General features: G+C 43.1%; 1 protein-coding gene across 1 annotated transcript; it reads right to left on the bottom strand.

The window, feature by feature from the left end:
• Positions 1-6,044: 6,044 nt before the first annotated feature.
• FZD1 (frizzled class receptor 1) lies at positions 6,045-11,973 on the bottom strand. The gene has a single exon (XM_080818995.1). The coding sequence runs from the start codon at positions 11,959-11,961 to the stop codon at positions 10,045-10,047; it is 1,917 nt and encodes a 638-aa protein (XP_080675121.1). The 5' UTR covers positions 11,962-11,973; the 3' UTR covers positions 6,045-10,044.
• Positions 11,974-14,763: the final 2,790 nt, after the last annotated feature.

Raw genomic sequence — 14,763 nt, 5'->3', positions numbered from 1 at the left:
ACTGTCCATCGTCTAATCCTTAGAACCTTATCCTGTATCGATCTAATCATGTGAGTCCTTAAAAGCAGAGGACCATTCCCAATGAGACAGAATCAGACAGTAAGGAAAAATACTTGACCCAATATTGCTGGCTTTGAAGATAGAGGAAGCATACCATGAGCAATGGGGGCAGCCTCTAGAAGCTGGAAAAGGCAAGGAAATGGATTTTCCCCTAAAGCCTCCAGAAAGAATCAGCCACATACCACCTTGATTTTAGTCCAAAGAGACCAATGTCAGATTTCTGAGCTATAGAACTACAAGATAGTACATTTGTGTTTTTCAAGTTTCTGGTAATTGGTTACAGTGGCAGTAGAAAATCAATACACTAGGCCACAGGAATGACCATGGCACCAAAATGGCTAGCTGCTCTTTCTATATGATGAAATAATGAAATGACCAATCAACTGCTTTGATACAAGTCCTCAACTCTGCTCAACTTCACACATCAAAATCCATTTGGTATGCTTCAGTAGTATCAAAGGAGCATTTTCATGAATGCTATTGAATAAGTTCCCTCCAGCAATATAGTCAACAAGGACAAATATAAGACACCTGCAACTCTTCAATTAGTTATCAATCCAGTAGAAGAGCATATTTCTAAAAAGAAAATATGAGTCTCTTTCTGGTCATAATTTAGAGTGGCCTCCAAGAGCTCTTGCCATGTTATCCAAATGTACAACCTATCAATTAGATCCGAATTGTCAACAGCCATAAAGAAACTGAATTTGAAACAGTATATCACAAAGTGGACATGAATGCATAGAAATACACTCATGCTTTAAGAGCAATATCATTAGTTGATTAATATACATAGCATTATTTGTGTCATTTAAACTTAAGGCTGGCCATTAGCTTAATCTTTTATCTGAATGAGTCTTGTAAGACAGGCTTAGCCTGAAAAGAGGATGCAAAAAAAAAAAAAAAAAATATGGCATTAGTTTGCATCACCTTTTCAATTTCCATCAGTGATAATGGTGAGTTGTAGAAGGTTAAAGAAAAGAGATTAGGAATCATAGGAGATGAGAGAGGAGAGGAAGAGCAGTGATGAAGAAGAGATGGAAGAGGAAGAGAGACAAGAAATATTCAGTGGGGAGAAGAAGACTGCAGTTTACTCTCCAGGGCTAAAAATATCCTTACATACTTTATTTCTTTGATCCTCCCAACAGCCTTACGAATTAGCAAAAAATTGTTATTATTATCATTTGAGATAAATGGATCTCAGGCTATAAACTAGTTGGGATTCAAGTCAGGTTTTACAATTCTAACATTCTTTCCAAGATGACATTCAACATCTTTATGTCCAAAAAAATTGATTTTTTTTAAAAGGAAGGAGATAGACGGTCATATTTTTAATCCAGGTCCATGGCCCTATTTGAGTGATGTCTCCATCAACTAATCTACTGTACTCACCCCATGAGGACTGGCCCCAGGAAAGAGTAGTTGACTTTGGTTTTCCTTATACCCGTTCTTCTTTTCCCCTTCCACTGCCAAGTGACCCCAATGTGACATAAAGCACCTCCCACCCTAGCTGCTTCTCTCATCAACCCCAACTCATCAATAAACAAATGGACAGACAGCTCCTGGGACACCTGTGCCACTCTGTAAGGACCCTCAATCCAGTGTCCATCTGTGAATTTGCCACATTTCAGTCTAGAACATATTCTTGGCTCTCTTACTTCTCTGACTTTCAAACATTCCTGGAAAATATTTTTTCCCCCTGACTAGTCCTCTTGAACAAGAGCTTTCTTTCTCCTAACCAGGACCCAACCCCATTCAAATGGCACAGTAGATGCACTAGAGATTGATTTATACTAAATTTAGCCAAAGTCTGATAAAAGCTGGGGAAAATTCTACACATACCCAGGAGAACCCAAGTTAGTGATAAAGCCAGAAAATGGGTGGCCAGGAAGACTGTAGCAAGCCACCCACCCCCAGTCACCTTGAGTCACTTCAGTCACTGAAACATCTTTTCCAGAACTTGTAGCAGGTGGAGGTGGAGAGGAAGGTAGTCAAGTAAGGAGGAACCTTCAAGATATCTCAACCTCTTTCCTTAATTAGCTCAGTATGAATGATAGTGAAAACCTCTCACATTTGTAGAGCTTCACTGTTTATAAAAGGGCTTTCATACATATTATTTCATCATTGTCTCCATTTGCTCATGAAACCCTGTAGGTCGGACTCACCTGAGGTACCTTAACCTGATTAGCCCAGAGTTAATACTTGGAACACAGGTTTTCTGGCTCCCAGGCCCCAGGTTTTCCTTTGTACTGTAGGTCCATGGCCCTGTTTGAGTGATGTGTTGTCCCTTCAGTGACACAAAGAAATGTGTAAAAGAAAACGGAAATGTGGGATATGAAGAATAATAGAATGGTACTAACAGACATCTTTCTAAGACGTTTCAATAGACTTGTTTAATGTTATGTACAGATTTCTTCCCACTAAAATCATGACACTAGGTTTAAAAAATAAAAGCAGGCATTTTATGGACTGTTATGGGTTGAATGTTTGCTTCCCTCAAAATTGGGTAAGTTGAAATCCTAATCCCCAGTGTAATGGTATTTGAAGGTGGAACATTGGCAGATAATGAGGTTTACATTCTGTCATTACTATGGGATCCTCATGATGGGATTAGTGCCCACCGGAGAAGAGAGAACTCTCTCCACCCCCATGGAAGCCATAGGAGCACACTGCAAGAGATAGCAGGCTGTCTGTAGGCCAGGAAGCAGGATCAGGAACTGAATCTGGGGCTACCTTGATCTTGAACTTCCCAGGCCCCAGAACTGAGTCTATGGTATTTTGTTATAGCAGCCCAAGCAGATGAAGACATTGACTACTATGCAATATCTTCAAACTATTCATCAATTTAAAACAAAATTTGTAGATCAAAAGCAAAGCACATGCTGTAGACACAAGTAAACCCATATTTTTCTCAACTCTATTTTATAATTCTAATATATTTCACTATTTAAAAATGTATAATTTCACTATTTTCAGTATTCGTCCAGGTCCAGATTTCCTAACTTTGGCACTTTGGATCAGATAATTCTTTGTTGCCGGGGGTTGTCTCATGCATTGTAAAATGTTTAGTAGCCTCTCTGTCCTCTCTACTCACTAAATACCCATAATTACTCCACACAACCGTCATGACAATAAAAATTGTGTTCAGATATTGTCAAATATCTCCTGGGGGAAAACTGACCCCTGTTGAGAATCTCAGCTCCAGAAACTAATGGGTGGGTACCTCCTGAAATAATTACCTTATCTGCACATCTTTTTTATTCCTTTACATTGTGTGTGGTTAAAAGATAACAAGAATAGTGTATTTTGTTTCAACAACAAAGGCAGTGAAATTTTATGTGCATTGTAAGAAGGATGATAGAAACAGATGTATGAGAAGGATGGCAAAAAGGATGAACTCAATATAAAAAGTGTGGAGAAATTTGTAGTTTTCGGATGAATAGAAACATGAAGACCATGGCATGGATTGCATGTTCCACAGGCTGCCTTCCACCATTCCCAATAACCATGGTAGAACTGTAAGTTTATCTTCTTCTTTTCCCTTCCTGTAGACACTTTTTGTTTTGGGAAAAGTATGAGTGCTAAACCTACTTACTTCTGAGAAAAAGTATGACAATTAAATTAAGTGTTGAGCTATTGCCATTTGGGATAATCCCTAACTTGAAGGTGAAAACTCATTACACTGGACTGTATTACTATATAAGAAAGCAAAATAAATATAAACATATGCAAAAGCCTAGCGGGTCCTTACAATCTAATAAACTTTAACATTAATTAAAAACAAAAAACAAAAAACTCTATTCATTTCAGGGGAACACTTTTGAGATATTTTTTAAAACAAAAATATCCCCTTAACCTGATTTCATAAGTAGTAAGAACAGGGCTCAGGGCCCAATGAGATTCTTGCATCTATGAACCATTTCTTCAGGAGGTAGAAGGCAGAAGGACCAAGTTATCTGTATGGTTTCTTCCATTATACTTTCACATTCCACTCAACTTTTGTTGACTGGTACTCACTGTGAAGATCAGTTACAAAGGACTGCGTTCATTGGCTTTTCATTCGATATTTTAAAAAGGCTAATGCTGCAGTGGAATACTTGTAATGCTGGACCAGTGACCACCACAGAAGCTTTCACAGAAGCTTTTTTTGGGAGCACAATTTAATCCATGAATCAGGGTGACCCATCATCTCAGCTTGCATAGGACTCTCCTGGTTTGACCACTGAAAGCCCAACATCCCAAGAAACCCCCCAGCCTTGGGCAAGCCTAAACAATGGGCCATCTTAGCTGAGCTTTGAGTTTTTGACAGAGGATTTATTGAAGTTAACTTTAAAAAAAGGAAACGTTTTCCAAGAGTTGGAAAGATAAGGTCAAGAATAGTCTCTAAATCTACTTTTAAGGGGGGAGAAAAATCCTTCTAACAATCAAGTAGCACTTGGCATTAGGAATATGCATTTCATTAGCCTATGTGACTTCCAGGTATTTGCTGCTATATTTGTGAAGATGAGCATTTCCAAGGGCAAGAGTACAATCTGTCTCAGAGTGCTTCATTTAAGCAAGGACACACTGCCAGCTTGAAAGGAAATGAAGGCCACACTTTGTCTATGGGGGGATCCTGCAGTTATTCCCCTGCAAATTTAATTCAAACAGGTATTGAGATCTGAAACATGGAGATATCCACAAATTAGAGGCTACTTGGTTTTTAAAAAGGAAAGAAAAGAAATCCAGGCCACAAGGAACCATCTCAAAGCAGCAATAGCGGTTCCTTTTCATGTTCATCACTGTATTCCTAGGAACATGTTTTGAAAGTCTGTACTGGGAATAAAATTTCTTGAGATGGTCTTCATACGAAAAATGCATATCGTAAATTTTAAAATTTTAAATTACTGTCTTCAAGTCAATTTTATTTAAAAAATAGCATATGTGTGTAAAATGTGCAAAATCAGTGCTATTCCAATCCTTGATTTTTAAAATTATTAGTTATATAAATATGCGATTCAACTAGTTTACTGATGATTCCTTTAGAAAATGCAGTGTTATTTGAATTATCACTCAAAAGTAGACCTCTTTAGAAAATCACCATCTTAAAATAAAAGGATTTATTAAGAGAAATCTCTATTGAAAAATATCTTATTTTTTTTCAAGCAATTTAAGAATCTGCTTGACTTATTAAAAGACTGATAACCTTCAGAATATTTATTATATGTTAATTGTAGGATATGCTTATAGATTGTATTTGAGCCAGTTCATTACATGAGAAAGATTTCTGTGAGAAATCCTTATTTGGCCCATTACTTGGGTCCCAAACCAACTAATAAACAAAAATCTCCCAACAGGAGAATCTTAAAGAGGAACTTGGTTCTGTAATGGAGTACAGATAGCTGTCACCAAAGATTGTGATACTACTTAAGGAAATTGGTCTAAAGTCAACCTGTTTTTTTAGTCACTAGGTTCCAAATAAGCTATTTTGTTACTATAATTATTGTGGTTTAATAAACCTATTGTCAAAAGTGACTATGACCAAAGTGAATAGAAATATTTAAGCCCAAAAAGATTAAGGAAACTGAGTCATGATCAAAGCTCAACTACTGTTTTTCAAACTCTAAGGGCTGTTAGCACATGCCAACAGTTCAAAATATAGGTGTAAGTCTTAGGAGTCACCAAAAAACTTTACCTTTTTTGGCACATACCTTGTAAGACCTCATTTCAAATGTCAGGGCCTTTAAAATAAAAGCCCCTGAATTTAAGATAGTATTGCAATTCCTTTTCAGTAATATAACTGGAGAATTCTTACATGTAGCCCACAACTTACTTTGGCTCCTACAGATTAATCCTGCAAGACTTTGAAATTACTATATTCTGTATTCAATAACACTATCACTAGCGACCACCTCAAGACATATGTAATGATCATATTTTGATTCTTATCTCTCAAGCCCCAGTTACACAGAATGTTACAATCAGAAATGGATCAGAGACGTCCAGTGTAATACCACTAGTTTCAATTAATTGCATGTACATTACATAAAATGTGGCCCATAACCAATGGACAAATTAGAAAGCAATGAAGGTAAAAGGAGCTGGAGTTAACAGGAACACACACACCCTGAAAATATGACATCTTCAAAAAAAAAAAATTTTTATTAAAACATGGTATCAGTGAAAGTGATCTGAAGTCACCCAAGGCCTGAAATGGTTTGTGATTTAGGCAATTTTTTTCTTAATTGGCCACCAACTTCTTCACTGTGGTCTCCTTTCCACTTAAATGTTGGACTTCGGGAATGATGTAATTACAGCAGGAGCCTTCATTGCTCGGTAGAGACAAAAGGACCAGGACCGTAAACCCAGGCTGACAAGTGACTACCCCAGACAAACTGAAAAATCTGGTCCAGCTGTTTTTCTGGTCCAGCTGTTTTGCATATGTTTGACACTGACTGACTCTGAGAGTAAAAATATGACTTTCTGCTCCCACAAAGTTTAAGTGAAAAATGGCCTTTAAAAAAAAATTATTAAAAAGAGCATCAGAAGGCTTTCATACTCTGTATACATTTACTATAAAAGCTGAATCAAGCACACTGTGAGGGGGAAAATTGACTCCAACTGATAGCTAGTTTTAAAAAAAAAATAGGCAAACCAAACCAACTGAAAATACGGTTTGTCATGGAAACAGCATGCTAATGGGACTATATTCCAGATACCTTTATAGTTTTCCAGGAAACCCTTGTTTTGCCACTAGTACCGAAAGAAACAAAAGAATACATTGGCTTTCTATACGCTACACAATTTTAAATTAAGTTGTTTCCTAAAAACAAAGCCTGATGGTGACTTAAAAATGTCTCTTAAGGCTATTTTAAATCCAGCATTATAAAACCTTTCTGCATCAAATTTATAGTTACATTAATATAAGGACACACACAACAAGAATGCCTTATATTTATTTCTTGGATTGAGACTAATAATCTTAAATATTTTTCCTCAGAAATCATCTGATTGAAATACCTAGAGAGGAGACTTCTTTTAATTTGGCCTAAGAATTGTTTTTTTAAAACGTCTACACAATAAAACCTTCTCACATCTACTATAGTAGATTAATGAAACAAAGGAAAAAGACTATAAAATTACAACTTGCTACTTAAAATTGAATGCTCTACTTTCAATTAGATTTAATTTTTTCATTTGCCTTAAAATAAGTATCGATAATTACTTAAAAGACAATTGCATTAATACCACAAAACTAACTCAACTGTACCAATGGTCTTCATTTTAGTTCCTTGTCATTTTACCACAAAATATTTTCATGGGAAAATTTAATATAAATATTTTTAGTCTGTAAAGGAATAAGAGACTTGATTTCCAAAGGTTATTTGAGGTTTTCCGTTTGGCATTTTCCATTTCTCATAACCTTATTTCCATATTGTAAAATATATAAGTAAACTTTGCACCTCTATTTTATAAAAATTGTGTGTGTATACTTATATATGTGTGTATATATATATACATGTCATATACATATCTATATATGTATAAATTCTGACTAAGAGTAGACCAACTAGATAATTTCTCTGGAAAAGGATCCTTGAACAATATAAAAATGGGGTCTTCCAAAGCAAACAACAAAACCAACCATATACACCCGACTACTGTTTAAAATGCTTATAAACACGCAGTCAGTTAACCATTTATTGATTACCTATTCAAGGTTTTGGAATACCCAAGATTATGAAAAAGACAGTACCTCAAAAAAATCATGACCAAGGTGGTGCCTGATGATTTAAATAAACCTCCATATTATAAAAAGTCATGTAAATTTACCCCTTTGAAAGGAAAAAAAGAAAAGCTTTAATATTAAAATTAGAGTTCTCTTTTTAATTATCCTCTTTAAGTAAAGAAATAATTTGGAAACTTCTATTTTATATTGTTACTGTTATGAAAGCAGATGCTGTGTAGGAACTTGGCAATGTCAGTCGCAACACTGCAAGTAGGACACTTCTTTAAGGGCTGGTCTGAATGTTTAAGGATAGACTTTTTCATTGAATTCCTGAATTTTTATACTTTGGGACTGGCTATGAGACACTATAAAATGCAAAGACAGTTCAGACAGTTCCAGCTCTTATTATTTTCAGGCACAAAAACCATATAATTTTGTACAAAACTTTGATTTTTTTATTTGTGAAATTAAAAATATGGTATTTTATATATATAAACTTCTATTCCTCTATAAATATAGATGATTTTGTGATAGTGAACAGAATAAATGCATACCAAATCCAAAGACCATTGTCACTTTAGGGTATGAAAGACATAGATAAATTTAGGTCCTAAGTACTGGCATTTTGATAAACTCTTAAAATTTAAAACAATACAATCAAGAGGACTGTCTTCCTCCTCTTTTTCACAGAGAACTAAAGTGAATATTTTTAAATGGCTTTGAAAGATTTACATTTGACACATTTCTGTAAATCCAAAAAGGAGCACACAGAATTCAATGCAGGAGAACTGCACACACTTTCCCTTTACCATGTGCATGCCCATATTTTGTTTATTTCAGGAGCTAACCCCATCAATTATTTCACCTCCTTTACCTCCCCAAATTTTACAAGCTTATTTTTAATGTGGATTGTTCTTCCCTCAGAATGTGTAGCTGAATAATCATAATAATATGTTGAAAGTGTACAACTTTTACATTTTAAAGTTTCTGATTTATGTCTAATTATTATTTGATTAAAAATAAGAAAGGAGCACTTCATTTGGAGGAAGTCCATTACACTGAAATCTCCTTCAAGTTTTCCTATTCAGCTTACATCCTGCTGTCCGGTTAAGGAAAGCAGAGATCAACTCCTTAACAAAGCTTTCCAGGTGACCTAATGTTTCCATTTTACAGAAAGGTAAAATCTAAATGCGGGCTATCTCAGTCCTAGAGGCAGTTTGCCAGGCATCAGTATGCAATTAAAATTAACATTTTATAACCCCCATTTTCAGTCTCTCCCAACTCACACAAAGCTTTGTGCCTCTTCCCAAATCTCAGCAACCACATCTTTCCGTGATGCCGGCCAAACCCATACCAGGTTTTAGACACTAGAGAATGAAATGAGCTCATCCACCAAAAATTAAGACTTGAAAAAGTTTGGCACTGGTCATCCCACTCACCCTCTAACCAACTTAGGTGGAAGGAGAGAGTGCCTGGGCGTTTGGAGGCCAGTCGGAAGGGAGGCTGGGAGTGCCATAGCCCATATCCCGTGGGCCTCCTTGAAACTAGGGGGAAGGCTCTCGACAGTGGAAAAAATCAGTTTCGGATAGTCAAAGGGACAAGGCCTTCACAATCTGCCCCCACCCCCCACAAGAGCACACCTGGGATGGGCAAAGGCCTATCCCCGTGGAGTTCTCTATCTAAAGAGCCCTGACGCCAAACACCGAAGGGAAAGGGGGGAGCAGAAAGAGGAGGCGGAAAGTAACCTGGGCCGCTCAGCCCCAGACGCACCCGACCGCCGCAGGTAGGGGCGCGCCAGAACAGCGAGAGCACCGCGAGCTCCTGTTTTACCTCTGCAGTACTTGGAAAAGGGAAAGAAGGAAAAGCCTCAAAAGGTTAAACAGCCCTAATTAATTAAAATTTAAACAAAACCAAAAAGGGGGGGGGGGAGAGAGAAAGAAAAAAGAAAAACGCGTGATCGGTCATTTAAATACAAATATACTTACAAAAATCTTACACAGGCTATTTACAATCATAAAAGCGTACAGTCCTGGTACCAGAGTGTGAGAACGAGAGAGGTCTGTCTGTCCCCCCTGCTTGTAGTTGGGCCCTCCAGTCCGTTTGCCCCCAGGGATGGATGCTTTTGCAGAAGCTGGGTTGTTAAAAGGAGCCTGCGAAAAGTGAACGGCTAGTGAGGAAGCCTCAAGTAGCCAGGTTTGGCAAGGTTTCCACGGGGCCAGCTTTACAGGGGTGGCTAGGACGAAGCCGAGACGACTGGGAATGGGCTGAGTTCCCGGGTCTCAGACGGTGGTCTCTCCCTGTTTGCTGTTGGTGAGCCTGGTATAGAACTTCCTCCAGGAGTTGAGGGTCTTGCCGGACCAGATCCAGAAGCCTGACGTGATGCCCACGATCAGCGTCATAAGGTACTTGATCATGAAGACTGTGAAGTCTGGGCTCATGGGCGGGTGCGGTGGGGCGCCTCCACCCCCCTGGAGGTGGGGGCAGGGGATGGCATAGCTCTTGCAGCTCTGGGCCACCCAGCTGCGCTCCCACTGGTCCCGGAAGGCCTGCTCATAGAAGTAGCAGGCGATGACGATAGTGGCTGGCACCGTGTAAAGCACGCTGAAAACGCCGATGCGCACCATGAGCTTCTCCAGCTTCTCGGTCTTGGTGCCGTCGTGCTTCATGATGGTACGAATGCGGAAGAGGGACACGAAGCCGGCCAGCAGGAAAGACGTGCCGATGAACAAGTACACGAAGAGCGGCGCCAGCACGAAGCCGCGCAGCGCGTCCACATTGTTGAGCCCCACGAAGCACACCCCGCTCAGCACATCGCCATCCACCTGGCCCAGCGCCAGGATGGTGATGGTCTTGATGGCCGGCACGGCCCAGGCGGCCAGGTGAAAATACTGAGAGTTGGCCTCAATGGCTTCGTGACCCCACTTCATCCCCGCTGCCAGGAACCAGGTGAGCGACAGAATCACCCACCAGATGGAGCTGGCCATGCTAAAGAAGTAGAGCATCATGAAGAGGATGGTGCAGCCCTCCTTCTTGGTGCCCTGCGCCACTGTGCGCGCCCCATCCTCGGAGAACTTGTCGTTACACACCACTCGGTCCTCCAGCAGGAAGCCAGCGATGTAGGCCACGGCTACTGCCGTGTAGCAGCCGGACAAGAAGATGATGGGCCGCTCCGGATAGCTGAAGCGCCGCATGTCCACCAGATACGTAAGTACCGTGAAGAGCGTGGAGGCGCAGCACAGCACTGACCAGATGCCGATCCAGGTGCGCGAGAAGCGCAGCTCCTCGGGCCCAAAGTACAGGAGCCCGTACACCTTGGTCGGCTCACAGGGCGCACCGCAGTCTTTCTCCCCCAGGAAGTGGTAGTTGAGGTAGGAGGGCACCTTGAGCGCGCGCGGGCACGAAAACTTGCCTCGCTCCGACGCGCCGGCGCCCCCCGGAAAGCCGCCGCCACGGTGTCCCCCGCTGCCGTGCTGAGGGTTGCTGGTCCAGAACTCCGGCAGCAACGAGGGCGTCGGGGTGCCCTTGTCCGACGTGTTCTGGCCCACGCACAGCTCGCCGGCGCCGTGCACCGGGAACTTCTCACACTTGAGCGTGTCGGGCCACTGGAAGCCGAACTTGTTCATGAGCGCCTCGCAGCCCTGGCGCGCGCGCTCACATAGGGAGCGGCAGGGCGGCAGAGCCTGCTCCAGCACGGTGCACACGGGCGCGTACATGGAGCACAGAAAGAATTTGAGTTCCGCCGAGCACTGCACCTTCACCAAGGGGTAGAACTGGTGTACCTCGAGGCCCGCATCCTCTTGGTTCGTGTGGCCCAAAAGGTTGGGCATGATGGTCTGGTTGTACGCAATGTCCGTGCACAGCGGGATGGAGATGGGCTGGCAGTAGCCGTGGTCCGGGATGGAGATGCCCCTCTCGCCGTTGTACTGTTGCCCGCTCTGCTGCTGCTGAGGCGGCGGCGGCGGGGGCTGCTGCCCCGGCCCGGGCCCTTGGCCCACCGCCTGCCCCCGGACCCCCAGTAGCAGCGGAGCCTCCAGCAGCCAAAGCAGGAGCAGGAGCCGGCGCGCCAAGCGTCCAGAGTCAGCTGGGGGGCCGCTCCCCTCCGCCACCCGTCCAGCCGGGAATGCCCCGGCATAAAGTTCCCAGCTCGCGCGGCCGCGGGCGGCCCGGGACTTCTTAGGCGCCTCCTCTTCAGCCATACTTTCTCGGCTCCTTTCTTGGCGCCGCCCGGCTGGGGCTGGCAGTGGCGCAGCCGGCAGCGGCTCCCCCTGCGGCCAGAGAGATCTCTTCCGTGCCGGTGCCCTCCGTCGAGTCTGAGCCGCGCTCAGCCCGCTCCCCCGGCTCCCGCTCCGCGTCCCGCAGCCGCCGCCGCCGCGGAAACTTGCGATTCATGAAGCGTGGGCGGCGGGGAGAGCCCGGGTGGCTCCGGCGCGCCGGGGTCGCGTCCCGCCTTCCTGGCCCTCGGCTCGCTTGTTCCCGGCTGGCCGCGCAGCGCTAGTGGCCGCGGCCCGGTAGAGCGCGCAACTCTCCGCAGCCCAGTGGCCTCGACTCCCCCCTGCGCCTCCGCCTCCTTCTCCGCCGCCGCCGCCTGACCATTTGTGTCAATCCCTCAACTCGCTCGCTCTCCTCTCTCGCGCGCGCCCTCGGACCGGTTTCCAGGCGCCCCGCAGTCTGTCTTTCACCAGGAGGGAGGAGCCTTGAAACCGACGCGGAACTGGAGGCTCAGGGACCGTCGCCCAATCGCGGCACTGGCTTCCCGGCGCAAAGGGCGCCCGCTGCCTGCCTCCCTGAGCGAAAGCTGGCGGCGGGAGGGAGGAGGTGGGGGCGGGAGCAGGAGGAAGTAGTAGTGGTGGCAGAGGCACCGCTCAGGCACAAAGAGTGGGTTTGCTATGAAGCGGGACAGGCTTGGTTGCTTTTCCTTTTGCCGAAGAAAGGGCGAGGACTAGTAGGAGAATGGTCCCATATGCTGTTGGAGATAATGAATAGGAGTCGGCGGACCCCGGGACTTAGCTTTTCTTTTCTTTTATCCATTTTCTTGTTTAAAAATACTGCTCTTAACGCTGGTTACCAACAGCAAACCGAGCGCAGCGATCAGAACAGATGCTTTTGACTTAAGGAGCGCACGGCTTCCTTTGAGTTTATGTCTGTCAAGGTTTTGTTTAAAATATGACTCTAATACGTCCTAGAGCTCTAGCCTGGGCTTGGCGGGCTTTGGATGCGCCATTTCCCCAAGGAGAAGTTCACGGGATTGCTGTCAAATGAAGAACAACAACAAAACACAAACACAAACTTTGACGGAATGGAAAAAGTAAAACCAGATGCGCCGTCCACTACTATTATCCTTCTTGTAGTCTTTTTCTCCTCTTAAATCAAGTCAGAAACAGAAGCAAAGGGAGAGTATTAAATACTCAGAAAATCTAGAGAACCCAACGACCTCTCTTCAGGAGCTTCCTCGCTGCCAGAGACCGAAGAAGTGCCTCAGACCGGAGCAGAAGCATCACTGGCGAAAAGCCTGGGCTTTGGGGGAGCTATTAGGAGCCTTCCGAAACCCCGGGACGCCCATGGCGCAGGGCCGCTCCTGGGAGTGTCAGACCTGGGCGAGTTAGGAGCCACAGGCTGGGCTGGAGCAGCGCTGTGGTCTTCCACCGGTGTGCGGAGCTGGGGATGCTAGTTTAACAAACAATACAGCGAAGTCTGAAAGGAATAGAGCTAACTGCACGTTCCCTTCCTAATTCCAAACACCACAATCCATCTCAGCCTGCTTACATTCTTGTTGCTTTCCGCCTACGGTTTTTTTTTTTTTTTTTAATGATGCTTTAACGAGGTGACTCAGTTTTATCAATAAAGTGCCATTGTATTATTAAATTCCACCTAGAATTTGTTGGCCTATGATTAGACTCTCAGGATACTTTTCTACGTTATTTTCTATCTTTTGTTTATCCATTCATTTGTTTAATACACACTTGGGAAGCTTATGCTCTTATGCTCTTATGCTATAAGCAATATTAGGTAGTAGAATACAAAGATGTGAAAGACATGGCCCAGATTTACAGGAGGACAAAGTGCAGTGGGGCATAGAAAGGTAGATCAGTTAGCCTGTCGTCCATGTCAACTCTGAGCACAGTGGACACAGCTAGCCAGTGCATATGGGTGAAAAATGTTCTGATAGAGAGGTGGGTGGAAGGTACAAAAGACAGAGAAGCTCTGAAGTACTTAAATTGCTGAAGGGAGTGGGGGGTGAGGAGTGAGTGTGCCTGAGTTATCCTAAGGAAGGCAGGAGAAAGTTTTAGTCCATGTTGAAAAGTTTGGGCTGAATGATATACAGACAATAGGGAGCTATTGAGGGTCACTTTCTCCCATGTACCCAGGCTGGGACTGGTGGGTGGGGGTGGCTTCAGAATGACTGTGAAAGATGGAACCTGGGGCACTCTGTCATTGGGAAGCTTGAACATTAGTCTAGACATAAAGGTCACTTTACTTGAGATGGATAGTACTCATACCACATACGAACAGGGCACTGTGAATTTCATCACCAAGCATGTTGGTGTCTCTCAAGAATGTGCAGTCGTATCTTTACCTGTTAAACCAAAATGACATCTGTTTGTCTCAGATACATATATTATTGTTTTTCAAATATTCATGGATACAGTAAATTCATAAAATATGTATATGTTTTAAAGTATTTCCTGGTTCCTAATCTTTTTTAAAAGAAAATGCAACAGGTACTAAATGTACAACATGCATCATATGTGAGTGTGTGTATGTGTATTGATAATAATTCATGAAAAATTTTGATATTGCTCTCTGAGATCCTTTGAGCACTCATAGTCCATATTGTTCATTTTGCCTTCCAGCACCTGGCCTACCAGTCTCCCAGGGACACTTTTTCTCTAGCCTCTGCCCTGATGCTCATTCTTCTGCTGATAGTATCCCATGCTTAGAAACTTTACCAAGACCTCTTCCTTCTACCATTCCTCTCTTGTAAAGTCCTACCTATCATG

This window comes from Martes martes (assembly GCF_963455335.1).
Source record: "Martes martes genome assembly, chromosome: 11".
Taxonomy (NCBI): Eukaryota; Metazoa; Chordata; class Mammalia; order Carnivora; family Mustelidae; genus Martes; species Martes martes.
Note: the sequence above shows the minus strand (reverse complement) of the source record. Positions and strands in the feature narration are given on the sequence as shown.